Raw genomic sequence first — 27,606 nt, 5'->3', positions numbered from 1 at the left:
CAGAAACACAAATTATGTTATACAAATTATTCTACATTATGATTTTAAAATTCCATAAACAATTGAACACAATAGTTAAAAAAAATAAAGGATAAAAGGAAAGTTATAATGACTTTTTAAGTATTGGTTTTAAATACATTGTTAATTTTGTTGCAGGCCAAAGAAAAGGTTCCAGCAGATAATACATTTCCAGATATGGGAATTGGTTTTCCACTTAATGCTACAACAACTATTAGTGTCACTGTGGAAGATATTAATGACAATAAACCAATTTTCTACCGGTAAGATTTAAAGTTTTAAAACAGTTTTATTTATGTTGTTTAGTATTCATAGTAACAAAAGTATAAATAACTAAAAATTAAAGTAACAGTTTTTATGAAATAGCCTACTAAGAGTGGTATGTAGAAAGTATAGTTCACATTGATCAGAGATCAAGTTTCCTTGTCGCATTTTAACAGTATGCAGAACGTATAATCAAAGTTGATTATCGATTATTGCCAAAAACTTAAACAGCGAAATTGAGTTGGTAACACAACATAAGATTGGTTTCTGCAAATCCAGGTCAAATAAATTGTTTTGGATCGTTTTTATAGATTTTAACAGAGTCTGGGCCCTTTTAGAAACACGCAATTCGGGTCGCAGAAGTTCGGTAAACGCTTACCCAGACTCACTGCTACAATTTCCATATTATTTATACTGTTTATATGGATTACTTTTCTGTTAAAGGTATAAAAACAATAACAAATTCAACATTTTACTGAGAATTGCCTTCTTCGTAAAGTAATTTTCGGGAGAAATTCTCGCTTCCATTGTTACATCACAAACACGGAAAAGATAAATATAGATTGGCTGAGAATCAATGATTATGCTTGTTTAGCCAATCTAAGTATTAGTGACCACTAATGTAACTGCTGAATGTGTCTTCTCTAATAAATGAATAATACACATACATAAACCGTCGCCTATTTAATAAGTTAGGAAAATGTCATTACTTTATATTTACTAACAGAATGATTGCTGTTTAAAGGTATATATTTAATCCAATAAAACTGCCGATATGTTTTTTTGTTTTTATATAAATTATAATGAGCACCAATTTCCTAAAATAATTAATATCTTTAAGAGTGACTGACTCTAGCACCAACAACATAATAAAGGAAAACAACTTTAATGCAACAATTGAAGAAAACACATCTAATTTTATCACCATTCCTGGGATCAATATGTTTGTTAAAGATCTTGACCAGGTAAAGCAAATTGCTAAGTTTTTTAATTTTTTAATATTTTTTAAATTGAGTTAGTAATTACTGCAGTAATTCCTCTTGTGTGTTTAACTGTATTCTATGATGATGAATGCATTTCAATATCTCAAATTTCTGTTTAAGTAAACATTAAAACATTTTGTGCCATAGTGAATCCTTTGCAAGTGTAAAAGCATAATGAAAATTTTATTTTGACCATCGCTGCTCGATAACACATTTAATTCTGCGGGCTGTAAAATTTATTTGAAATATTTATTACCAATCTTACTAGAAATCTAGATAACAGTCTGAGGTTAAAATATTGTTCAGGCTGATAATGCAGTTTTTTCTCTTTCAACAACATCCAATGCCTTTGAGGTTGTACCTTCGGAGGTAAATGGGGAAGCTAATATCAATCTTAGGGTAAAAGATTCAACTTTACTTGATTTTGAAACGACAAAGGAGTTTCAAGTTGAAGTGAGTTTTTATAAACTCTTTTTCTAATATTGCTGAGTTTAACAGTTGCATTTATATTATTGATGCTTTTCCCATTTTTTTTCTTGTGTTTATGTTCCCTTTTTAACAGATCGTTGCCAGAGAAATGCGTACCACTGAAAAATTTTCAGCTTCAGCGACTGTTGTCATAGAGTTAACAGATGAAAATGACAATTCACCAGAATTTGGGCAAGATACATTTTCTGCAAAAGTTAAGGAAGATGCAAAAGTTGGAACACCAGTTGCTTTTATTAATGTGAGTGTTTCTGATATTGTTTTAATATTAGGATTTATTTTTGTTCCCTTTTTTATATATTTTTTTTATTCCATAACTCATAAGCAAATAATATCATAGTTATTAAATTGAAATTGAGATTGTGATTAGTGTAACAAACTCCTTAGCACCTAGTGTGCCAAGAGATTTGCTATTTTATAAAGCCTGATTATACCTTTTTTATATATGACCATAATTCATTGACCTATGTTATAATAATTTTATGTATGTTTGGCTGCAGATTGCCCATTAAGGCGTTACTTAAAGGGGCATACCAACGAAAAATGAAAATTTGTATATGGATAGATATGCTAAAGAAAATTCAAATTTTATTTCTGATTTGGTAAAATTAATGCTTCTTCTTCAAGAATATATAACAAAAATTGTACAACAGAGACTTTATTATGTTTTAATTTTTTCGATTGAACGTAGCTACATACCAGATTATGCTGACTTAGCATATTTTTATACCTAATGTTAAACACAAAAAATTGACTTTTTTATAAAAAAAATGGTAAAGTAGGTACTAGTGAGACATAATGAACATATTAATATAAAGAAAGTGCTAAAACCTAACTAATAAAAAAAAGGTGCTAAGTCAGCATATTATGTAGCTACGTTCAATCGAAAATTAAAACATAATAAAGTCTATGTTTTACAAATTTTTTTTTATGGTTTTGAAGAAGAAGCATTCATTATACCAAATCAGAAATTAAATTTAAATTTTCTTTAGTATTTTAGAAACTAGAAACGATCAAAGTTGAGTGATTTTTTTTCTAATGGGAAATCCGATGCATTGCGCCACGGCCAATTTTTTTACTCCAGCGGTCGAATTTGCGATTTTAAAACTTATATTTTTCAAAAGCTGTTTTGTATTTTAAAACTTTATTGGTACCTTTAGATCACATTTGAGCATATCTATTAATACACAAATTTTGATTTTTCGTTGGTATGCCCTTTTTATAATATTTGCTGAAAATCTTCAATTAAAAAGACAATAAAAACATGGTGTTATAGTTGTCTGCTAATTTAAAAGCTGGCTAGGGAATAACAGAAGTTTTAAAATCTAACTACTTATATTTTTTACAGTAATATTTTTAAAATACATATATAACCTTTAAAAAACCTGGTTACCTATTTTCCCACCATAATTGTTTGCCAACTGATTGTCTGATAAGCTTCCAACATGTCTGTATGAATAACAAAAAAGACTAAGGTTTAGTTCAGTATTCAATCTTTATTCAGTGCTATTTAGAATCACTGAACCAAAAAATTATAAAATACCTAGTTTCATTCAAGTCATAAAAGTGTTCAAAAATGGTGTAAAATTGTTTTGATTTTTGATGTATTTTCCTAATTAGATAATTTATTGTAATATGGTATTTTAATATTTTTTTTAATGATTTCTAATGAGAATTTCTCTAGCATAATTTATTTATCATAGCTTTAATCATTGAGGTGTGTGGTATTTTTTCATGTGCATCATATAACAAATTCTAAACTTGCAAGTTTGTGGAAAGCCCTAGACTAGATTACAAAAGATCTCTTTTGACCACAGGCAACAGATAAAGACACAGGAATAAACAAAGAAATAACTTACAGCATTCTCCCTCCTGACATGTAAGTAGAATTTCTGACAGAGTTTCTTAAATTTTTAGGGATTTTTTTTTAATTTGACTGTATTGCATATGATATTTTTGTAGTTTTGCCATCAACCCAAATACCAGCGAGGTCAGAGTAAATGCAAACCTTGACCGAGAAAAAATATCAAAGTATTATTTAAGCGTTCGTGCTACTGATGGTGGAAATCGTTTTACCACCACAACGTTAGATATTACTATCTTGGATGTGAATGATGAAATTCCTCGGTGAGTTTATGTTTATTTGATTTTTTTTATTTAATTTTACTGTTACTACAGTGCTAAAAATGTCTTCAATATTTAGATTTCCATAATCTATTTTTCTACTTCTTAGTCAACTATTTATGATTATTTAAAAATCAGACCAAACCTTTAAAAAAATTGTATTCATTTATAAATTTTGAACATGATCAACTAGATTTCAAAGAAGTTCATACTCAGCAGTTATCAAAGAAGGGGACGCGGAGTTTAACCCAAATGTTGCAGTTTATGTAAGTTAATAATTACTTACTTCTATACAATATTTTAATACAGAACGTTGCAACAGCTGGTTTCTAAACATTTTAAAAACTTCCACTTTTTACTATTCACTGTCATCTAAACTTTACTATGTATTATCATCTAAATTTAATTAATTGTCATTTATACTATACAAAACTAATCAATATTATCAGTATGTTCAGATTCAAGGTGTAAAACTAGAGACTGAAAATTCAAAAAATTGAAAGGAAGACTGCTGTTATAGATTAGGGTCTTGAGCTATTGTTGGTGGTGGGGTTAAGATTTAGAGGCGAATATTGACTGTGTATTGACATGAAATCATGTTATCATATGCAGGCAGTTGATGATGATGAATCAAACACAACAAACAGCATGGTTAAATACTATGTTGCTAATGGAGAGCTCTCAGATAACTTTACGATGGATCCTTCTGATGCTCAGTATCAGAAAGAAGGTTGGTGGATAATTTGTTTAAAATGTTGGAACATTATCAAAAGGAATAATTTTTGTTTTTATAAAATATTATTTATAACCTTTTTATTTATAATTTATATTTTTTTAGGCAATCTGCTCCTTAATTCTCCATTAGACTTTGAATCTCTTCCTGAATCACTTGTGAAATGTGAGAATGGGGCTGTCGGGGTTATTCTGCTAACTATAGTTGCAGAGGACCAGGGATCCCCCAAGCAAAGTAGTTCTGTAAATATTACAATAACAGTCGAGGTGGGTCTGTCAAAAATGTTGCTTTTTCCAAGTATTGAATCTTTACGTTGTTTGCAAGCAAGAAAATCCGGACAAAAGTAGAACATGAGCTTACTCGAATCGTACAGCAAAAATCTGATCCGAAATCGCTGAGTGCCAAATTTGGATACTGCGTACATTATGTTTTGTTTGCGCTCTATCCAAATTTTACATGCGGCACCGAAATCCGGACATAACAGACTAAACGGACGAATTCCAGATACTGTGTACATCCATCTATAATGATTATTTGAAAAGCACTGTAATTGTATAGACATTTGACCTTTACTTAACGGCATTAATACACAATTTGTTTATCAAAAATGCACCTTATATCAGCAATTTTTATCAGGATGTAAATGACCATAAGCCATTTTTTGAAAATGGCACATATCAAATTGAGGTAGCTGAAAGAACATCTGCACTCACTGAAGTATTAAAGGTAAACAAGTACAATTATTTAAACTAAAGTGCACTTTAATGAATCTGTAACTTTTTTAAGTTAAAAAAAACTCAAAACAATGTTTTCGAAAGGTTGCAAAGTCAACTTTTCACCGAGGTGGTTTATAATGAACTGTCTGGTTAATGTTTTGCTATCTTCTCTAAGTACCTTTGAGTGTGCTGTAATATTTACTTTGCTTCTTCATTCTGTATATAAATATTTTGCCTGGTACTTGAATACCTTCTTCGGAAAATAATGAAATGTGATATGGCCAATATATTATACAAAGAATATATTATAATAGAAATATTAATCTTAAAGCACAGCAAACTGTTTTTATGCAATGTGGTCCATTGTGTTGGACATTTCAATCCCATTTTTTTTTAATCTTGTAGTAAATAAATTAAAGTATTTACTGTATGAATCATTTTCACAATTAACATGAATTATCTTTGGCAGTTAAAAGCTTTTGACATGGATACATGCTCTCCAAACAACCTCCTTGATTATTCGATAAGCTCCGATGACACTTCTGATTCTTTTATCATTGAAACCATAGTAGAAGATGACCACCGCATTGGTGTCTTAAAGGTACTATTTTATAAATTTTAAAAGCAAACTTTTTTGTTAAAACAGTTAAGACATCATTTTGTGCACCTGTATCACTATGCATATTTACAAACATGTAGACAGTCTAAACTATAATGACATTGTTAGACAAGCAACAAATGTAGTTATTTTTTTCATAAAGCAGATACTTTTCTTCCCAATGAGTTATTTTGTTACTTTAAGGTACATACCAGAATATTTGTAATATTAGAAATGCACAAATGTAATTGAAACAACAACCAAAACTTTAGAAAAACGAAACAACTTCTTAAAAAAATGCAGTTCTAAACCACAAATTCAGAGCTGTTTAGTTACTTGGAACTTTGGTGGTACCTTTGAATAAATTTTAGCCTAGTCGTTGACTGAATGTAAGCTTGTATGCGCTCTTGACCATTTAACCAGTATATATTAGGTTTTATTTACAATTTCAGGGAGAGGGCAAAAATATACAAAATATTTTAATACGAAAACATACCAGCATTGCTTAGATATAAGTATTTAAAATGTAGCTCTCTTGTTAGTGTAATAGAGGGTTATTAACGGTTTGTAGAATGAGAATTGTGTATAATTTCATTTTTATATAGGCATATCATGTATGTTTGTTCTGCTATAATTGTTTTGGGTTCTAAAGAAATGGGCTCAAGGTTTCCAGTATAATCAAACACTCTTGAAGATTTTAATGTCGTTTGTCTTGCTCTCTGTGACGTACAACGTACCCTCGGCATCCACTGACATATCATAGGGATTTCTTAAATTGCTAAAATCGCCGGCTGTTGGATTTTTTATCAACTGATATTGAAAATGACCAGTATCAGCATCAAACGCTGAAAGTCTGTGATTTCCCCAATCCGCTACCACAATCGACCCGCCAGGTGAGGAAGCGATTGTAAGTTTGCCCCCAGGAAAAAATGCCAATCCGCATGGGCTTAAAAACTGACCGTCTTGTACTCCTATAACGAAAACATGAATAAATTTGACTTACTTAATAGGCCTACTCGCATGGCGGGAAACCTCGACAGTCGTTATGACACGAATGTTCTGTTTTACATACACCTCCTAGCCGCTTACGAGTTACCATGGTATGTAATTTTGGCGTTGTTTATTTTGTCTTTATGGCTGACGACTTGGACAACTTCCCAATGGGTTGGAGCCATTGCCGTTAAGTGTCTTGTCTAACGACATAGGTCCACAACCACTAGCGTAGCATCGGCAAGTCTTGAACGAAGCTGACCACTCTACCTCGGTGGTGGACACGCACAATGGTTGCATTAATTTAAAAGTATTACCATGCCTACATATTGGCTCGGGCAATTAATGCCGGAGACAGTTTGTAGCACAAACCTTAAAGCTCTACTTCAGTAAGATGTGCGTAATGCTTCTTATTACATTCGGGTTGTTTTGCTATAATTTATTATAATTCGATATTTTCTCAAAATGTATGATTTGGATTGGTTCTCGAGAGCATGAGATAAATTATGTAAATTCTAAACTAACACGGTTGATTTAGACTATCTTGGCGCAAAGTATTTTAAAGCGGTGACTGTTTAGTTAATTATTACATAGGGTATTGTTAAACACACTTCTCCGATATCGTTCCTCCTATAAACATTTATGACGTGTTATGTAATTGAACACATGAGCCCAACGAATTCCAGTTACGCTGTCAAATATTAACCTACATTTGTTGATTTCTAGTTAAACGAGTTTCCACTATTTCAATATGCGTTTAAAAATTTTGTCTCTTATTTAAAATTTTCTATTTGCGTATTTTCATTTGTTTGAAAAACTTTATCGGACTTAAAGGGACGTAGCAACAAAAAATCATATTTTCATATGGGTGGAAAAGCTCAATCGTGATCTAATGTTACCATCAAAGTTTCAAAAAAACGACACAGCTTCTGAAACAATCGCGAAACAAAAATTGTTTTCACTAGTAGTTTAAAAACTATAAACTGCCGATTGAGCCCGATCAGAGGCTGTTTGTTTTTTTGAAACTTTTGGAAGTAAGTCACATTTAAGTACCGCTACCTTCATGCGAATTTGGATATTATGTCGGTATGCCCCTTTAACGCCACCAAGCGATTAGAATAAATATTTAATCTACAAAGAGCGCTTACCCTCTTGGCCGATCTGAAACACTGGTTCTTTGCTGATTCTTGCGTCAAACATGTAAACAGCATGACTTTCTGAATCACTTACGTAGAAAGCATGGCTGCTGTTGTTCCTTGGGATATTTTAAAACAAGATTAACAGTCTGAGCGTTCAAGAGGAAAATTTAATTATTTTATAAAAATCGATAAGTACTTTATTCCACTGAACTAAACAAAACTGATGTAAAACTAGTTAATCATAACTTTTGATAAGATTCATCATACCTGTATGTCAAAAACTCCGGCCAACCGATTTTGATTTTGCTTTTTCCCGTGCATTCAATGGAACTCGCAACTTCGCCTATATAAAACAAGAGACATAGCTTATTAAAGTGCACAAAAACTACGATGTAATTTACAAAGTTGCGACGCCATAAACAGCTGAGAGACAATATGTTTCCATCTGGTACAAAGTTTCGCCAAGATTTGCATTTCCGCAAGAAACGCCTATTGTGTAATTCAACCAGTTCGGTGTGTGGTTAACGCATAGCTGCTATTTTAGTATAATTTCTTTTTAGAATTTAGCGATTCGAAAACAAGCAGGGTTAGACAGGACTGTTTAGAATCCATTTTAAAATTATTTTTTTATTATTAGGAATACACGCAAAGAGCACAAAAAAATATCGTACGCTTTAAAAATCAGGTTTAAACATCCTTTTTCTTTAAACGGTAATGGGTACTGTTGGAACATCAATTGATAAATACTCTATCGCTATCCTACAAATGTACATGAAGTGAGTGAATTACGAATATATTTTTCATATATTGTCTTGTTATTATATCAGTCTGTTATATTCGAATTACCACTGCTGTGGTATAAATTATAAAATTCATGGTTTGGCAATTAAAATCTACAAAATTACGATGTGGGGAAGACGGGACAAAAAATAAAATATATTTATATTACTAATATATTTTGCAGCTTGTAGTTAACTTACCAAAATTAACCGGCTGTATTAGTTTCTTTGCCATGTAAACTTATAACTTTAAAACGATATTTTTTTGTTTTTCTTTTTCCCTAATTAAAGCCTTACTGCCCCCCATTTTGGCCCGTTTTATTTAACTGCGATACTGGATTGAGGATCCAAATAAAAACTAAAAAAAATTAGGAATTTTAATATGGTTTAGCGAGCATTCAAAATGAACATCTTACTATTATGCTTTTTTGAGTCTTTAAAAAATGTTGAAGCCGTATTTTATTACTTAACAACAGCTATCATATTTGCCGTGCACTTTGTTACCATTAAAATACCGTCGAAAAATACCGAAACATTTTTCCGCCTAGCATTGAATGGGTAAAAGGCACGTCTTACGCCGAGTGCTGTCTTCCCCCCACCCTATTGAATGCGATGTTTTTTTTAACCAAGCAGAAGGCCGTAATCGGAATTGAAAAGTAGATTAATTGAATCATCTTGACGTGCAAGCCACGACTTTTAATCCTAACAGACGCAATTCTTCCTTTACTTAATCGTAAATGTAAAAATGCAAAGGTTTAATCTTGTTTTTAAAGCTTTTTTAGGCTAAATTTTAAACGTGTCAGTCATGTTAAATAATCGCTATTATAATGCTGTACTATCCTTAGTTTAAGGAACATTCTGCTTGGTTAAGAAATGATCTTAAATATGAAGCTACTTCTGTAACATATTTGGGTTGTTTATTACCAAATTAAATTTATTTACGCGCAACTGTGAGGAATGCAGCGCCAAGTTTATGTTACGAATTCCAACGTAGAAGGAGCTACGTATGGGCCTGACGTATCCAATAACTTTTATGTCGTCATAGTCGACTTGGCTTTACTTCACAGCAAACCGATAAAGGAGCACTATACCCCGGAAAAAATCTCTTTCGTTTTTAATCTTATAAATTACTCGCTAACCCCGTGGTAATAGGTGCACATATTTAAATGATCTTGTTTGGTCTAAATACTGCACTAATTGCTATCAATAGTTTTATATTAAAATACAAGATTTGGGATAACCGGATTTTATCAAAGAAATCGTTCATTACTCGCTAATTATATGCTTGTTGTTAAATGATTTTTCTGTAAAAGTTGTTTAGTTGCACAGTTAAAATAAATGTGCTATAGATTGTGAGTGCAAACATAATTTTGCACTAGAAAATATAAGGGACGGTTGAAATAGGAATCTATTTACTCTGTTACTTATTTCGTCAAATTTGTGTAATGTATTTTTTATTAAGTGATTGTACCTGTTCTGATGTCGAACAGCTTGAGCGCCCAATTTCTTATGGACTTTATGTCTGAAGTCATAAACGCCTGATTATCAGGATGCATAGTGACGCAACGTGGATTGCGAAGTTCGGACTTGCCACCGATTCGCCGCAACACTCTGCCATTTGTCATGTCCACTACCAATATTTCGCCACTTGCGCTTGACGCACATAACACGTGACGTGAGGTGTATGACGTCAGACCTCGCGGGCAACCAGGGATAAAAAGAGAGTTCCTGTGACGTAATAAAAACAAAACTTAAACGACTTGCATTGTCGCAAATGTCAAGAAGCACAGTGAACTTGGGTCGGCGTTAATGGTTATCAGACTTTTTAGACCAAAGCAGTTTGTCTTCATAATTTATAAAAACAACCATATGTCTCGGTTTTATTACTTCGCAAAAAGAACATGTTTGTAACGTTTTGCCCAAACTGAAAACACTAATTAGTTATTCTTGCTTATCATGGTAAACTTACTTGTGTTTGCCCTCGCTAGAATAAATATCAATCCCGTCACCATGACAGTCGGATACGTATATATCACCATTTTGCACGTAATTAAATGACGCTGCGACAAACAAAATTGTTGTTAGACATAAACGTTTTTTTTAAATACGTTGCAACATCGTGACGTACCGTTTTCATAGGGTCGGGTGTAATTAAAGGTTGTGCTAGGTTTGGTAAAAAGTCGCCTTGGTTACCAATAATGAGGTAAGCGCACCCACAACATTTGGAGGGAAACTTAACTCTAATCTTATAATTGGTGTTCTGTTAGTCTTTTATCTGTACCGGTGACGTCACGCGTGCAAACATAAGTGACGATAACTCAAAACAGTGCCGTTTCAAACGGAAAGTTGGAAATGTATATTAAAGTGAAAAATTACTATTTATACACCATTGTAAGATTTGACTTCATTTCCTCTAAGACTCTCATTTTATAACTCCATGAGTTGTCGCGGTACCACCGTATGTATGAACTTACATGGTGTTTTGTTAACTGTAATGTACGGCGTAGAAACTGCGCATTGGCCATGTTTGATTTCGTGGACTTTTTCAAAGTTGGCGCAATCTTCTTCTATAAGGTTCGAATGCAATGGCGACCTCTTAAGCTTGTCGTAATCTTCCAAAGCAGACGTTGACCTACAAAGTTTACTGTGTTGATATTATTTCAATAAAACTTTGGATTTACAGTTTCACGCTTATCCATAAAACTGATCTCCCAGCAAATTTAAATTTCGTAACGATGTTTCGTCGTCACATTTTGAACGATTATCGAAGTAAAATGGTAAACATATGTTTATCTGTAAAACTATTTGCTACAAAATGTTTAGATTTTTTTGCCATAAAGAAAAAGAGTTAACAAATAAATAAATACTACTTTTGTTGTACCTATTTTCAAGTTGTAAATGAGGAATGTTGCTGCTTGGTAATTGGTGTATATCAATATAGTCATCATCGTCCTGTGGCTCGTTAATTATTTCACAATAGTCTTCGAATTGTTCGTTTGGAACTGATGTATAATCGTCACTTTCCAACATTGCTGGGTCATCGTATACAACCTCTGGTTGCTGTTGTGGATATTTTGCTGACGAAGTCAAAACTTTTATCATCTGGGTTTTTGTGCTTTGCGATTTCAGGGCGCAGTTTTCGAAAACTTTATTTCTAAATATGCTTTTGTCCTTATGGCTTAACGTTATTGGTTGTGGTGTATTGGTCATTACACCTTCTTTTGTGTTGGCTGTACTTTTGTTTGCAGAAACTAACTGTTTTACCTCCGGAAAAACTTCTTTTGGTGGTTCACTGTACAACTCCTTACCAGCTGTTGCAAATACGTCTTCATCAGATATGGTTGCATTACAGGCTTTAAATCTGCATGTTTCTATGTTTTTGGTCGTAGCCAAAAAATCATGTCCGACTGAAGTCGGTTGTTGGTTGTTGTAATCTGCGGGTTGATTATTATCAAGTAGTGGTCCAAGATCTATCATTGGTGACCCGACCTCGCCTTGTTCGACTGGTGGTTCGTCGTACACAGCTTCACTCAAAGTGTTCATATCAGCTATAGGAAATGCGTAATTTTCGCCATTATTTAATTTTACAGGAGTAGAACAAGGCACCTTGTAGTATGGCTCAACTGCTTCCGTTAAATCCTCGGTCATAGCTGAGTTCGGGACATCGTAAATCACAATTTCATTTTTTACTTGTAGTTGGCTTTCAACAGTAAGACCATTCTCAATATCTGATAATTCGTACTTTTGATCAAACAATTTTCCCAGCTCTTGAAGAAAACCGGTATCTCGTTTTGGAGTTTGCATGGTTTCAACAACGTCCGAGTTACCAAAATTGCTGTTGTTGAATGCTGTGATGTCATCGGCTGTAACTTTAGCAGATTTACCTTTTAATTCTTCTTCTTTTTTTTCAAGTCTACTTACTCCAATTGCCTGGTCGTCAAAAATAATAATTTCCGGAGTTAGTGAAATAGTATCCGTTAGAGATTCTTCAAAAGAAACAATGGATTGGGTCGAGTCTTCCGACATTCGATTACTAAGCGAAGAAATTTGCAGGTTTTTTATTTTATCTTTGTTTTTTTCGGAAACTGGCTTTGATTTTGGCTTTGTACTTTTTCCACCTAATTTTCCAAAAAAAGTGTTATTGGGACTCGGAAGGGGGGATTTTGTTTTCGAAACAGTTTTTTCAGAGCCCTTTCTCTCTCTTTTACCACCAGTACCCGAAAATCCAAGCTTTGACCAGATACTGGAAAAGCCAGTCCATTTTTTCACCTCTCCTTGTGTCTTACCACTTGAACCAGCAACTTGGTTTTGCATCAGTTCTGATTGTTCCGCCTTAAACGTATCTTGCACACTTTGTTCAGTGCTACTGTCAATAACCATGTTTGCTGTCGATTCTTTGCAATTGATCTGACTCCCCATTTCCACGTATTCATCTTTCAAAGAATATGTTATGGCGTTATCCGAGATTCGCTTTTTTAACGTCTTCTTTAAAACATCTTGACTTTGCTTCCATTGTTCTGACTTCATGGTGCGAACAACTGTTGAACTAATGTAGTCTGTCTTGGTCGTATCTTGTACGGTTTCTGCTTCCACTTTAAGGTTTGAGCAAACAGGATCGTAGATATTATCAATCTCTTTATCTTCTCCGGATTCTGTTATCCGCAGTGTTTCTTCACATACCGCGTCATATAGATCAGAGTCGGATTTTTCTGTTGATTTTTGTTCTTGAGTAGTTAGTGTTACATATTCTTGCTCGTTCTTATCTTCGCACACGGAATCGTACGTATCTTCAATGCAGATACCTCTTCCTTGTGAAGCGACACGACAGATTTTAAATTCGTTTGAGATGTCATTGGCAACCGTCGTGGAACTGTTTGCAAACATTTCATCTTCAGTTTTATTTAAAATAATACCATTGTCTAAAACCTTAACGCTGTCTGTTAACTCACAAACTGACGAATAGACATCGTGCAAAGATTCTACATTATTTACTTCCATTTTACTTCCAGGGTCGACACGTTTACCGGCAACTGAATTTTCACACTTAATTTTTTTTATACCGTTTAACGCACTCAGTTCACCTTTCTCAGTTAAATTAATAGGCTCTTCTGATGTCTTGTGATGTACGGACCAAGTCACAAAAGCCGCTTCCTCTTTTTGTTGTGTGGTTATATTTTGTTTGTGCGAGATGACCTGCTCCTTTAAATTCTCTTTGTGAAGCAGTGTAGAATATTCTATCTTATCTAATTTCTCGTCATTCGTTTCTTCCACACCACGAATGTTTTCTTTTGTCTCTACTTTCAATTCGTTATTCTCTGAAGGTGAACTCATTGTGTCTTCGTTGTCTCTCACTTTTAAAATGAAACTTTTATTTTTACTAATCGTATTATTGTCTCCTTCATCTAAAAGTTGGTATTCCATGTCGTCAGTGATATCCGCGAACACACTGTCAATGAACTGGTTGGCGCTAAGGACATTCTCTAAAGTTGGTGGTTCCTTAGATACGCAAGCAGAGTCATAGGTCAAGTTGTCGATCTCCTCGTATCTACGAGAAAAGTAACATTACAAGCTACAATTCAAGCGTGGTTGCTCGCGCGCCCATAAAACGTCTGTACTATAGCTTACATGTGATTGTCAAGTTCGTCACCGTAAAGAAAGGCTGGGGTCGATGCTGTTCGCCTTTTCGTATCTTGTTCGCCTCCAAAAGCAGTTATTTTATCACAGTCAGCATCGAAAAAGCCAGGTTTGGGCAGTTCTCTAAAAATAATTATTTTTCAGGAAAATTATAATTTACAATTGTGTTAATAATAATTTTCTTACACTTCTGTATATAGTAGGGTGCGGGTCGACGGGACTTGGCGTAGAAGGTGATTTTATTAAAAAAATATCCGATTACTCGTTTCCATTCAATGATAGACAAAAATAATGTTAGAGTGTTATTCGACAGTATTCTGACGGTCCAACAAAGAGCACGACAAAGACGATTACTGTTGTTAAGTATTAAAATTCGGTGTTAAATGGCTACAACTGCTTGCTGAATTATAATAAAACTTGTTTGTTTGTAGTTTGCGAGTTTAAATCATCAATCCAGAATCGTAGTTTAATAAAAATATGCTTACAAACTTCGTATGTTCTTATAACATTTGTTTTTAGAGTTATTTATGTAAAGTTTACATGAATGAATGAATGAATGAATGAATGAATGTAACTTACTTTATCTTCGCGTGGCCGGAAAACGACAGTCGTTAAACACGGCTGTTTTGTTTTATACACGTTACTTTGTGGGTGTTTTTTCGTTTTTATGTGTGGCTGATAGTATGGACCATCCGATTTTACTGGCCACTGGGTTGGAGCAATAAGTGTCTTGCCCAAGTAAACACATGCGCCCACAATGGGAGCACCGAAAAGTCTTGCAACCATTATACCTCTAGGCTGGGCGCGATTTTATGAATGAATGAATGAATGTAACTTACTTTATCCTTCTATGGCCGTAAAACGACAGTCGTTAAAACACGATGTTCATACACTTCGCCCGACTTGCGCTTTTTGTGGATTTTCTCATTTTTATGTGTGGCTAATAATTTGGACAACCCATTAGTAACCACTGAGTTGGAGCAATTGCCGTTAAGTGTCTTGCTCAAGCCTTTAGCACATGATATTTGAATATCCTGATCGTGTTTTAAACAATTAACATCAGTCTATGGAAGTGGCGAGGATATACGGTTTTATAATTCTTTAAAAGTTTTTTGTTTACTAACAAATGGGACGAGGAAATAGAATGAAAATGTGTCCCATCTTTCTCACCCTACTATATATATTGATTTTGGAAAGATTAGGCAATATGTATAATTTCGCGTATTTGCCCACTCTACTATATACCAAAACATACCGGTTTCGTTCGTTGTAAGGTTCACTCAATGGGGTCCCGCTATTTGGTCTCCAAGAAACTCCAAACCCGCTTAACCAACTGGCGCCCATCGTCGGTCTTACCTCGCCTGACATTTTAATGCTTTTTGACTGAAGTATTTGACTTAAATCGGACAGTGGGCGGAGATTGGTGGTCGGTCCAACAGTGTATAATGCATTTTTCTTCACTGTATTTTCTTCTCTTGTTTCAGAAGAAGACCGCCCACGCTGGGAAGACTTTGCTAACTTTGCGTGCTGTTCTCTAAGTTTAACCTTGGAAGATTTTACTTTTCGTACCTTTATACTAGTCTTATCCGTGCTGTCGTTCGACTTGGTTGATGTTTCAAGCGCATCGTTGCTTGACGCGATCCGATGCCGCTGAGTATGCAAGTTGAGTATGACGTCATCATTCAGATGCCAACCTTGCTCTTCGTGTGCTCCGTAATTGACAACATCCAAGAATGTCGCCTGGGATGAATCGCCCGTCTTTCCCGTAAATGTATTCGTGATGCGCTGGGAGATGGCTCTGCGAACTTTAGCTGTTGGTCGCACAGTCAATGTGCCGGACATTGGAACTTCTCTTTCTTTATGTTGATCGCGTTTCTCTTGTCTCTCTTTCGCCCACACAATATCGGAGTCCGCTGGTAACGACCTTCTTTTCAAAACACTACCCCGTACTGACAACCGCCTCTTTATATCCCTCAGTGTTTTCCTCGGAGACTTAAGTATCGAAGTCATTTTCTCCGATTCTTCTGACTTCACGAAGGCTCCCTCGACTAGCAGCTCTATTTTTTCTTCTGGTGGATAATTCGCAACCACTTTCTCGGCTTCAAAGATAAGCCGTGCTTGCTCCGCATCTTGCTTTTGCTTCTTTAAAGTCTCTTTTCTCCGCACGGTTTGACATTTTCTATTTTCTTTTAATCTTTTCTCCGAAAAATTAGTTGCAAATTTTTCATACAACTCTGGGTTTCTTTCTTCTTTGTTCTTTAAAACCCCAAGCAAGCTTTGTTCGTCAAAGATTGAATGTGACTTTTGATGCTTCCCTGATTTATTTAAGCTTTTTTGTCTTGGTGCCGTATGTGACTTCTTTGGTGATTTCGCAGATTTTTTATTTCGGTCACACAACGTTTGAAATTGTGGTGACGATCCATCATCCGCTATCTTTTCCTCAGCTTCTATAAAATTGGAGTCACCATATGTGGATCTGTTTGGATCTGAGTTTGAGGTTTCCAACAAAGATAGAAAGTTTTCACGTTTTGTATCTTCATTTTCTGCTTGTTCTATTTTACTGACCGTGGTCTTTGTTTGGAGGTCGTTTATTCGCCTTCTTGGTGTAGGCTTGGGAGATCCCCCACGACTTAACATCACACGTGGGGCCGGTTTAGGACTAACATGCTTATCGGTGGTCATACCTAACTGAATACGATCTTGTTCGCCCGCGTCTTCTTTTTTTAAAGAAACTGTAATTTTCGTTTTACTATCCGTATTAACAATATCTTTTGCCGTTACTGGTGTATTTGTGGTATCTTTCATACCTTCCGATGTAATTTCCCTACAAATATCAAATAGTATGTCGTAATCGTCACCTAGAAGATTAAAATTAACATACGGCTTTTAACATTTTTTTGTATTTTTATATGTTTAAATCCTCCCAATAAAGAGGTGTTGAATATTTTACACGAGGTGACAATAATAACTTCAAGCATGTGCATACATAACCGGAAAACAGTTTTGTTTGTCTAATAAACATACAATGTGAATAGTGTATCGCTTTAGATTCATACACTTCGTCGATTCAGTTTTAGGTATAGTAGGGTGGGGGAAGATGGGACACCTTTTTATTTTGTTTTCTCTTTCCATTTGGTAGTAAACAAAGAACATTCAAAGAATTATGAAACCGTATCATTACGACTTCCATAGACCGTTGGTAATTCTTTAAAACACGATCGGGCTATTTGGAAATTATGTGTTAAAAGTGTCCCATCTTCGCCCACCCTACTAAATATACAGTTTTATATTTTTTGACCATTTTTAGATCTTAACTTTTACTAACTTGTTTTCCTTCGGTGTTTTTTTTGTATCACTACCATTTTCTTTTTTAACTCCTTGACCCAATATAATCGCAATAGCTTTTATTTTTTCTGGCGAAACAGGCCGTTCAACAACGTCACTTAGCAGTTTGCTCAATTCTTCTTGATTCATGATATATAGAACCGCTTGTTTCCGGGTTGTCCTGAAACTAAAAATTGCCTTTTTTTAGCTTCTGAACAACGTGTTTAGATAGGAACAATTTTAAGCCAACTGTAATCACCTAATATATACAGTTGGGCAAAATGGCGGGCGGGGCAAGATAACTCACTCTTTAATTTTATTTTTTACGGCCCAACAATTCACCGGCCATTGTTGCAAATAGATCTAATGTTGCTAAGTATTGTAAATTGGTATTAAACGAACACAAATTTGGGGTACTAGTTTTGAATGCTTAGTCTGAATCATATCAAAACCTCCGAAAATTTATAGTTTGCGGGTTTGAGTTATTAGATTAACCAGACTAGTAGTTCATTTACAAATTTATCAATTTGTATTCTAAATGTTTCTAACAATATCAGCTATGAAAACATGTTACTATGTTTTACTGTTAGTCGGGCATGCAGTGGGCAGCAACCACTTTATCTATTAAAGTGGTTCATGATGCATGCAATATTATATGTCGTGTATTTACGCACTTATACATTGTACATAGTGGGGTGGGGGAAGATTGAACCAATTTTTATTCTAATTTCTGGTCCCACTAAGTAAACAAAGAATGTTCAAAGAGTTACAAAACCATTTCCGTACGACTCACATCGACCGTTGTTAAAAAACATGATCAGGATGTTTGGATAGAATGTGCTAATTATATTTGCATATAATGTGCCGTGTCCCGTCTTCCCCTTCAGAACTATATATTAAATCCATATACCTGTTCCTTGACTGCTAATTCAGTTGAAGTTCCAGGTTCAAAGTAAAATCTCGCCTTGGTGTTTTAAATTAGTTCTTAAATTGTTGTCTTCTGTTTGTCTAGTTTGCTCTACGCATATCAGTTCGATTATGTATACGCTTAAAACGTCGTTTATTTAAACATTACAAATTTTAGCACTGTCGGCTTTTTGCTGTTAGTCTGTTTTAACTGTAATTCGCTTTGATAAGCTTTATAATTTATGTGTAAACAGGAAACAAATTGCCGGAAAATACACTGTTTCGTGAATAAAACGTCGCAAAGCGTCGTCCTAATACAAAACACAACAACCTGGTGTGCGCGCAAACAATTTGTTGTTTCTCGAATTCTATGCAAACACGCTGAGCTAACTCAAGACGTGTAGCCTATATATGTTTACCGTTTTTTCTTCTTCAAAATACCAATGTGCACTATAATTCAGTAGAGATGTTTTTCTCCCACTTCTATATTTTCATTTTGGCGGAAATAAAGTTCGGCGTGTTAGATACATACTCGATTTTTACAACCTATGGAATATACTGTAAGATATATAATGCTAAGATTGGTTAATATGATTTCGAAGCCTTCAATAGAAAGTATATGGCTTCTAACCACTTACTAATAACCCTCGGACTCTAAATCCAACCTATGTTGGTCAGTTGTTTAACCCCATCGTCATTCTGTTTCACATTTTCCTGTTTAACATATCCTTGTTTATGACATTACTATAAATACGTTCATTGTAGCGTGTCGTTTCCCGTTTCCTGAATACGTGTTTCGCAAAAGTCTACATTTATTTCCTCACTGTACCTTTCTACTACGCCTTGAGGTTAAGTTTAGTTAAAACATTAAACCTCGTCTGAATTCGTAAACGAAACAATTAACATATCGGTAGTGTCTTCGATATTTGTCCATCAATGCTAATCGACACCCACACATGGCATTCTATTTGTTTTTATAAATAATTATAAATGTAATGTACCTTCCTATCTATTTAACTCTGTTGGTCAGCATTCCAACCGCGATTAAGAAGCGAAACGCTTAGCGGCATTTTATCCCCAAAACAATTACTTTAACACATTGAAGAAGTCTTTGGTGTGATAGAAATCTGTCAGACTCCTAAAATGTTTTGGCGGAATTTCTAATAGCAGTAGAGCCTTAGTTTATTATGGGCAGTAGAATGTTTTTGAAAATATAGTACTGTTAATATGTCACACCGATGAAGCGGTGTGCTTTGACTATTGAGAAAATAACCAGATCGTTGGCAGGATATTGCGTCGCAAATTTGTAATATACGTCTGCATTTTCTGCGTTCCTTACACATTTAAATAATACTTCCGTTTCCGACAGACGTTAATTTACGTCACATAAAAGATGCGTTTGGTTCGAATGAGTGTACCATTACGTCGCTGGCGGTGTTCGGTGTCTGTTTGTCTTGATCACATGTAGAAGTCTACCGCAACAATCCTAACTTGAGTGTTCGTTGAATGGAAATAGGATGCTGCCAATGACGCCGGTTTTTAAACACCAACACACATCATAAACTAGACAAGTTCTATTGCGTTTGTAACGTTTGCAGAGGCTGTGATTTAAGTAGAGAGCGGAAAATGGTATACAATAAAACTATTTAGAATGGTGTGTCTGAATATGCAGGCTAGTATAATACAAGTTAAAGCTTAAAGCGCATGCATGTGTTTTGGAATCGGTGAGGGTCAGTTGCTTTCTTCAATAACCTCATGTTTGCTGTTATCAGAACGAAATACTTTTACATAGTTAGTGGAAGATTCACTAACATACAATGTTCCAGATTCTCCGACCTGTTTAATTGAACTTTATTTAAATTTATTCTGTAAATATGACTTTTTAGTTTTTTATTGTGACTTTTTGTTTTACTTGGTTATATTTATTTTAACATCTGTAGACATAGGAAAACGAGTTATTAAACACTGCTCTATATTTTACCTTCAAATCATATGGACTTAGAACAGGAGAAGGACCCATATCTTGATCCACCATAAGGTAGCGTAAAAATTCTCCAGTCTTTGCATCATGACACGAAATGCGATCGTTATACCAATCTGCTATAACAATGGATGGTACATCACATACTCCTCCCGTTGGTAAATAACCAATTCCAGTTGGGTTGCTAAATTCTCCTTTCTCGGAACCTGTACTTTTACAATTTTAAAATTGATACTTAGTTTAATCTGCATATGGAGAGGCAATTCTTCACAATTTTCGAAATTAAAAATATATTTGGCACCGTTATTGCATAAAATTTTAAACTTTTGTATGCTTTGCTTGAAAAGTAATTAAATATTTTGAATTAAAATATGCACAACATCCTCCTATAGGCATGCGGAAGCATGTGTTCACACATTATGTGAGAAACAAGATGGCGCCTATTTACAAACCAAGGATGCCCTTGTATATTTCTTTGCTACAACCACTATGCCACTGTGCAAATACTTTAGTGTGTCTACTATGTACAGGTCTATCAAGATTATGAATGGAGCTCAAACGTCTAACATTTATAACTTCCTCACCCTTTTCACCAAACTCCAGTACAGTAGTGTCTGGATACCTCACATCATACACCATGACTTTTTGCTTCCAAGAGTCAACCGTATACAAATAGTTGTTGTCATCAGTTCCATACGTGATGAACTCGCACCATCCAGCATTATCAACCTCACTATGTGTTTTGAAAGCAATGGTTTGAGCTAATTTACCTGTAACAAATTTGTTTGGCATGACAATGATGATCACTTATACACACATATGGCTGCATATAACTTGTGCCTCAACCAACTATGGAATGTATAAGTTTTTGTTGTTTAATGTTATTTTTCAGTATGATTATCAAAATGAAAAACTTATTGTTATTATAGTAGTGTGGGGAATGGGACACTTAAAGCACATGTTGCCCAATACTTCCATAATCATAATATATAATCGTTTTTTTTTTTGGGGGGGGGGGGGGGTTAATACTATAATTCCTTCATTATTTGACAACAATTCCAACACACAGGGAGTTACTTAGTGATTCGCCTAACAGGTGTAATTTTACAAATACAAATAACACACAGGGAAAACACACAGGGTAAGAAGAGACAATTTGAAATCACCATTGATTTTGATTGATAAGTGAGTTTGTGAGTTTATTATTAGAAATACATACAAATAACATGAATAATACTGTGTGCTTTAAAAATCAAGTTTAAACATTAAATCAGTATTGTTTGAACATATCATTTTGTAATAACAGAAAATTGATAATAACTGTTGATAAAGTTTACATTTTTGCTAAAACGGGTATTGTTACACTGTTTTTGGCACAAGCCACTTCTCATAAATTATCTCCAAGTGCAAATGACTGAATTTCAAATATATATTTCATATATTATCTCGTTATTATATTACTATATTATATCTGAATAACCCCTGAGGTATAAATTATTGCATTAAAAGCAAACCTTTTAAAGTTTGGTAATAAAAACTTACACTACAAAATGGGACTTCAAATTGAAATATATTTACATTAACAGTATTCTGCAACTTGTAGTTAACATGCCGAAACTAACCGGCTATGCTAGTTTCTTTGTCAAGTAAACTTTATATATATAACTTAAAAACAATATGTTTTTGTTGTTTTTATTTTTAACCCAAATTAGAGTCATGTTGACCTCTGCCTATTTTCCTCATGTTTATACCTCATTAACTTTTACAAATCTAAAACTAGGAGACAAAATCAAGCTGTACGGAATATTCAAGTTTTTGTTATGAATCTATGAAACTAGTTAAATCATTCACACTCGTAAACTTCAACACTTATTCAGCTTTACAATAATTTAGCAAGCATTCAAAGTCACTCCATTACTATTTTTCATTTTTTATGTGTTCAAAAAATACTCTTTTAATTTAACATAATATTTTAACATTTACAAACATTAATCGGCTTTGACATGCACTTTATAAAGTCGTGATAATACTGTTGAATAATTCTGTAACATTATTTTTCTGATTATCATTAAATTGTGGTCTGTAAAAAGAAAATTAAAAAGCTCATCTGACAAAGTGTCCCATCTCCCCCACCCTACTATACTACATTCAAGCTAGTATGCACATGCTAAAAGAAGGTTGCAGGTTAGCAGCACTGGCCTTTCAAACTCATACTTTTCAGCTACCATGAGAACAGACTAACCATTGTTCTACAACTTTGTAGGTGTTTGAAAGGAAAACTAATGTCAATTTTATAACTGGTGTAAATATATTTTTCGAGCTAACTGTACAGTTTTCCACTTAAAACGGTATGATTTTTAAGTTGTCTTATTTGTATTTAAACTATTTAAAAAACTACAACAGAAAAACTGAAATTATGCAATCGATACAGAAAAGCATATATGAACACCAATTATAAAAGTTTAACTTCTTACCACTTTTAATGTCAAAGATTTTAATTGAGCATTTATTTAGCTTTTCAACATCAGTCACTGCAACTGCTTCACCCCGCAGTGAGTTAATGGCAATCCCTCTTGGCTTCTTAAGGCTTCTGTTGCTTATGGATTGCACTTGCTTTGAGACTAAAATTATTGGGTTATTTGACAATATTCTATTACCTTTTTAACTGTTTTAACTGTTATGTTAGCTATGATTCACCCACCTATCATGTCAATCAAATCAAAGCAATGGTTTTCAGGGTGAGCACACACCAGTTTGTCATTTTGATACGTTTCAATACTTAACGGTTCTTTTTTGCAGCTCAACATGTGTCTAAAATTGAAATGAATGAATAAATATAACTTACTTTATCCTCACGGGGCCGGAAAATGACAGTCGTTATAACACGGGTGTTTATACACCTCGTGCCAGCTTACGAGTTACCATGTATGTTACTTTGTAGGTAATTAACCCATTAGTCACCACTGGGTTGGAGCAATTGCCGTTAAGTGTCTTGCCCAAGGACACATACGCCCACAATGGTAGAAGCGACGAGCATTGAACCTATTACCTATTGGTTCAAGGCAGGCGCCCTTACCACATTGCCACGGCGTCGGTGAAATAATACATATTTTCTATATTTACATTAAAAAGTACATTGAAAATTAGGTACTTACAAGTAAGTCCCATCGCTGGTATAAATACGAATGCATTTTCCACTCTTATCCGAAGTGTAAATCTTTCCTCCATCTTTTTTACTTTGTGCAGCAATATAGGGAACAGAGGCTCTATCTCTTTTTTCTCTAATTTCTATTACCTTTGAAAATTCAAAAGCATAAAAGTTAAGAGTTTTTTTGATGTCATTAGCTTTTTTATCTTTTTATTTAAATAAAAAATCGGAATCTGTAAATCGGTAGATATGCTGAAAAGTGATCTAAAGGTGTCAAACAGTTTAATTTGGTAAGTGAAATAAATCTACTGAAAAAAAGAAATAGCTTTGCGACAATGCAGACATTTTTCCTAAAAAAGTAGCCCTTACTTTTTTCCCTGTAAATATTTTAAAAAATAATAAAATATAGACTTTATTTGGTTTTAATTTTTTGATTTAATCTAGCTATATACTAGAAATAAAAAGATAAACAATCTGTCGCGATGGCAAAGTGGTAGCGCCCAGAGGTAATGGGTTCATGGCTCATTGTTGCTATTATTGTGGGCGAATGCGTCCTTTAGCAAGACACTAGAAAGCAAATTGCTTCAACCCAATGGTGATGAATGGTTAGTTATCAGCCAGACATAAAAAATCACTCACAAAGTAACATACATGGTGATTTGTAAACTGGTACTAGGTGTATGAACACTCATTAAAAAAAGGTTAAAATTACCCAATGGTAGAAAAAGTGGGTCAGCATAGTATCTATGAGCAATCAAAATATTAAAACACATTAAAGTCTATGTTTTACAATTTTTATATATTTAGTAAAACCTTCATTATACCAAACTTTAAATTTGTTTTAAATTTTCCTCGGTAGTTTAAAAACTAGAAATGGTTAAAATTGATTGACACATCTTTTCATGAAAAACCCTTAATTGCCGCATGGCTTATTTTTTTACTCCAGCGGTTGAATTTGCGTTTTTAATCCTTTTCCTTCAGAGACTGGGTACTCATCAGCTCATTTAGATTTGTTTGAAAAAGTTGTTTAAATAACTTACTTTTTCATAACCTCCATACGACCAATTGTACACATTATCATCAGTGTAGTAGGCAGTATGCATTCTTTTTGAAACAAATTCACCCACTTGGCTTAGATCTTGCCTTTGAACCTGTTCGATAAGGTTAATTTTGTCTCTTTGAGAAAGAATTATTTCAAGTTTAACTTTACCTTCTCCTCAACCTCTTTTGCATCGGATACAGAACTTTTTAATGAGCTGATTGCATTCATAAACTTTTTTGTTGGTGACATATGTACCTGAGCAACAAAATATTTTAATAAATGTGATGATCACTTATTTATATTTGTGGAAGGGAAACTTGGGTAAAAATTTGGAAAACTCATAACTGACCACTGGATTAAAGCAATTGACGACAGAAACGCCCACAGTTTATTCTATTTTCCCTTTAGGGGGGCACAGGTATAAAATTTGTACCTCGGATGCAGTGGCTTCAACTTGGCTGGGAGATTTTTTTAAATTCTTTTTTAACCTGTTCCAGATTCCCTGTTCGGGTTCTTGTTCCTCTTGAGCTACTTTAAACAGTAATCATTTCTACACTTAATGGTATTTTTATGATGTAATTTTTGTTAGTAGTAAACTAAACGTTAAAAACAGGTATTGTGTAAATTAGACATGCCTTTTATTTTGAAATTGGCATAAACCTTTTAATATGATTTTTTAATTGATTTTCTCATATTTACAACTATTACCAAAGGAACAAAATAAAGTGTTATTCTAGTTCCTTATATGCAACTAACTAGGTGATTTTTTCTTCGGGGAAAATGTGTTCTTAATATGCCACAGTGCTCCATGCCTTTTTTCAGTGTTCTCATCTGTTGTTTGATCAAATGACAATTCCTCTGTCTCACAACTCTGCACAATTGTGTACATCTTTAATGAAGCCGAAAACTAAAGCATGAAGAAAAGCCGTAGTTTTTTGTCTTACGTTGTCTAATGCTAACAGTGCAATTCTTGCATTTTCTTCTGAATTTTTCTCCATTTGTTTTACAGTGTCTAATGCGATGATCTGTATCAAAGGGATGTAAATATTCGTAAAATTTATTTTAACATAAAAGAAAGGTTGTGCTAACAAATAAACCTTTTTGCAGGTTTCTTTTTTGTATGTCTTCCCTACTAGTTTGAAGCAATTACTGTTAGATATCCTGCCCAAAGACATACATTTATACTAGCAATTCTAACCTGAGCCTCTTTATCTTCAATCTCTCCATCCTCTGTTGTAACATTAATCATCACTGTTGATTCATTTCCAAATTCATCACACCGTATAATCTTGTATGTTCTGTTCATTTTTGGTTCTATGGAACAAAGTAAAATCAGATTTTGCATTTAAGGAAAACATTAATTATTTTGCATAAACTTTATTCCTTATTAGAATATTTAGCTTTTGGATAATTTTGCTAAGGAAGCATTAAAATCTCTCACTTAAAGTGGATGCCTCGGTCTGATTGTTCTTTTGTAACTTTTCGTGTGCTGCCTCACGTTGCATTCTCCCATTTTCTTCTTCAACTGTTCGTTCTTTCATTGCTATGAGCTGATGCAAATTATCATCTCCCTTTTCAATTTGTAACAACATTTGTATTTTGAGATACTTTGCAAATTGATGAATACTGAACCAAAAAAATAACAAACAGCAAACTTACAATAACTCTTTCTTCGTTTTCAGTTTCAGGAATAACTGAAATAAAAATCCATTTCATTTGATTAAAACAAGTAAAACTTATACATGAAAACTAAACTCTTAGTGCTCAAACTTGGGGTTAACATGCATTAAGTTATTAGTAATTTGTTGGATTTATTCATACTGTTAGGATATTTTGTTCCAGCTTGGTCTTCTTCCTGTTGTACTAGTGCACTATGTTCTGCACTTTGCATAATACTAGCTTCACCTTGAACATTGTTTTGTGTTTGAAGAACTGTGTACAACGATTCTGCTACGCCCACTTTATTCTCTTGATTTTCTTTAGTGCCAACAGTTTTTTTCTCCTCTGTAATAACGGAGATTAAAATACAAATATGTATGTAACTGTACAATGAATATAACCAGTAGCTGATTCTCCTTTGTTTGAATCTGGTTCTTCCTTTTCTTGACTTATCAGTTTTCCCAGTGCAGAGACTTTTAGCAAATGTTGGTTTAATAATATTTCCATATTACGTTCAAAACTTTCATCATTCTATGCAAATTAAGATATAAAGGATTACATAATATTTTAAACAAAAAGAATCTGCTTTTTAACACAGAAATTCAAATTTTAATTAAGATTTGACATTAAAATATACATAAACAACTTAAAGACAATATATCAAATATAATTGTTAATACCTGAGCACTTGTACTCATGTTAGTTGATGCTGAATGAACGGGGCTTATGGAACCCTGGGTTCTGTACATCTTCTGAGACATCTCAACAGTACCTATGTTGTATTATTGACTGTAAAATACCAAATAAAAGAATGCATAACGTTCAGCATGTATTTAGGCATGTTTTATTAGTGACATTATCTGCAGTGCTGTTAGCAGGAAAAAGCGTTTCCTGTTTACAATTATTATTATTAATATTTGCTGCTTGTATAATTACATCAATTATTCGATCACAACAATTTATCACCATAAACATAAAAAAGTATTTTGAAAAAGCTCAGGTATACTATATTGTTACTTTATGGTAACAAAAAATCTAATTATATCAGAAGCATTAAACAACCATGCAAAAAAAAACATTAA

The 27,606-nt window shown here is 33.8% G+C and overlaps 4 protein-coding genes across 6 annotated transcripts in view; 1 reads left to right on the top strand and 3 right to left on the bottom strand.

The window, feature by feature from the left end:
- LOC149726838 (cadherin-23-like) overlaps positions 1-27,606 on the top strand; it is a 46,849-nt gene that overhangs the window by 3,344 nt on the left and 15,899 nt on the right. For both annotated transcript variants that reach the window (XM_089890467.1, XM_089890468.1), the window contains 11 exons: positions 157-281; positions 1,124-1,247; positions 1,572-1,718; positions 1,828-1,992; positions 3,569-3,630; positions 3,714-3,878; positions 4,069-4,141; positions 4,488-4,605; positions 4,714-4,874; positions 5,245-5,334; positions 5,794-5,925. In XM_089890467.1, the coding sequence (XP_089746593.1) occupies positions 157-281; positions 1,124-1,247; positions 1,572-1,718; positions 1,828-1,992; positions 3,569-3,630; positions 3,714-3,878; positions 4,069-4,141; positions 4,488-4,605; positions 4,714-4,874; positions 5,245-5,334; positions 5,794-5,925 (1,362 nt within the window). The remainder of the gene's footprint in view (positions 1-156; positions 282-1,123; positions 1,248-1,571; positions 1,719-1,827; positions 1,993-3,568; positions 3,631-3,713; positions 3,879-4,068; positions 4,142-4,487; positions 4,606-4,713; positions 4,875-5,244; positions 5,335-5,793; positions 5,926-27,606) is intronic.
- On the bottom strand, positions 6,387-14,689 carry LOC149726841 (uncharacterized). The gene is made up of 7 exons (XM_089890476.1): positions 11,712-14,689; positions 11,305-11,462; positions 10,800-10,890; positions 10,302-10,558; positions 8,319-8,394; positions 8,061-8,167; positions 6,387-6,893 (listed from the first exon to the last, which is right to left on the bottom strand). The coding sequence occupies exons 1-7, from the start codon at positions 14,249-14,251 to the stop codon at positions 6,601-6,603; spliced, it is 3,522 nt and encodes a 1,173-aa protein (XP_089746602.1). The 5' UTR covers positions 14,252-14,689; the 3' UTR covers positions 6,387-6,600.
- LOC149726840 (uncharacterized) lies at positions 14,452-18,766 on the bottom strand. The gene is made up of 4 exons (XM_089890337.1): positions 18,699-18,766; positions 17,790-17,969; positions 15,720-17,288; positions 14,452-14,587 (listed from the first exon to the last, which is right to left on the bottom strand). Exons 2-4 carry the CDS (start codon positions 17,936-17,938, stop codon positions 14,452-14,454), a joined length of 1,854 nt encoding a protein of 617 aa, XP_089746463.1. The 5' UTR covers positions 17,939-17,969; positions 18,699-18,766.
- On the bottom strand, positions 19,975-27,348 carry LOC149726839 (uncharacterized). 2 transcript variants are annotated; one of them, XM_089890477.1, is made up of 17 exons: positions 27,205-27,348; positions 26,926-27,055; positions 26,687-26,869; positions 26,525-26,559; positions 26,307-26,436; positions 26,064-26,179; positions 25,810-25,890; positions 25,622-25,736; positions 25,299-25,396; positions 25,034-25,120; positions 24,864-24,974; positions 23,831-23,970; positions 23,377-23,486; positions 23,150-23,296; positions 21,260-21,445; positions 20,676-20,881; positions 19,975-20,530 (listed from the first exon to the last, which is right to left on the bottom strand). In XM_089890477.1, exons 1-17 carry the CDS (start codon positions 27,283-27,285, stop codon positions 20,426-20,428), a joined length of 2,061 nt encoding a protein of 686 aa, XP_089746603.1. In that variant the 5' UTR covers positions 27,286-27,348; the 3' UTR covers positions 19,975-20,425. The 2 variants fall into 2 exon arrangements, with proteins under 2 accessions (XP_089746603.1, XP_089746604.1); XM_089890478.1 differs by having other exon boundaries at positions 25,299-25,393.

Source organism: Ciona robusta, chromosome 12 (assembly GCF_009617815.1).
Source record: "Ciona robusta chromosome 12, ASM961781v2".
In the NCBI taxonomy this organism is placed as follows: domain Eukaryota; kingdom Metazoa; phylum Chordata; class Ascidiacea; order Phlebobranchia; family Cionidae; genus Ciona; species Ciona robusta.
The sequence above is the reverse complement of the archived record's forward strand: the minus strand, read 5'-3'. Positions and strand labels throughout refer to the sequence as shown.

Coding starts and splice junctions, on each gene's coding strand:
- LOC149726841 (XM_089890476.1), bottom strand. CDS start 14,251: ATGGAATACCAACTTTTAGATGAAGGAGACAATAATACGATTAGTAAA. Junction 10,559..10,799: donor TCTAGCGAGGGCAAACACAA/GTAAGTTTACCA, acceptor ATTACGTCACAG/GAACTCTCTTTTTATCCCTG. Junction 8,168..8,318: donor CCGGAGTTTTTGACATACAG/GTATGATGAATC, acceptor AAATATCCCAAG/GAACAACAGCAGCCATGCTT.
- LOC149726840 (XM_089890337.1), bottom strand. CDS start 17,938: ATGAATCAAGAAGAATTGAGCAAACTGCTAAGTGACGTTGTTGAACGG. Junction 17,289..17,789: donor AAAACACCGAAGGAAAACAA/GTTAGTAAAAGT, acceptor TGATATTTGTAG/GGAAATTACATCGGAAGGTA. Junction 14,588..15,719: donor CCTTACAACGAACGAAACCG/GTATGTTTTGGT, acceptor AATTATTTTTAG/AGAACTGCCCAAACCTGGCT.
- LOC149726839 (XM_089890477.1), bottom strand. CDS start 27,285: ATGTCTCAGAAGATGTACAGAACCCAGGGTTCCATAAGCCCCGTTCAT. Junction 26,437..26,524: donor AAAACGAAGAAAGAGTTATT/GTAAGTTTGCTG, acceptor CAAATTGAAAAG/GGAGATGATAATTTGCATCA. Junction 26,180..26,306: donor GACCGAGGCATCCACTTTAA/GTGAGAGATTTT, acceptor TTTGTTCCATAG/AACCAAAAATGAACAGAACA.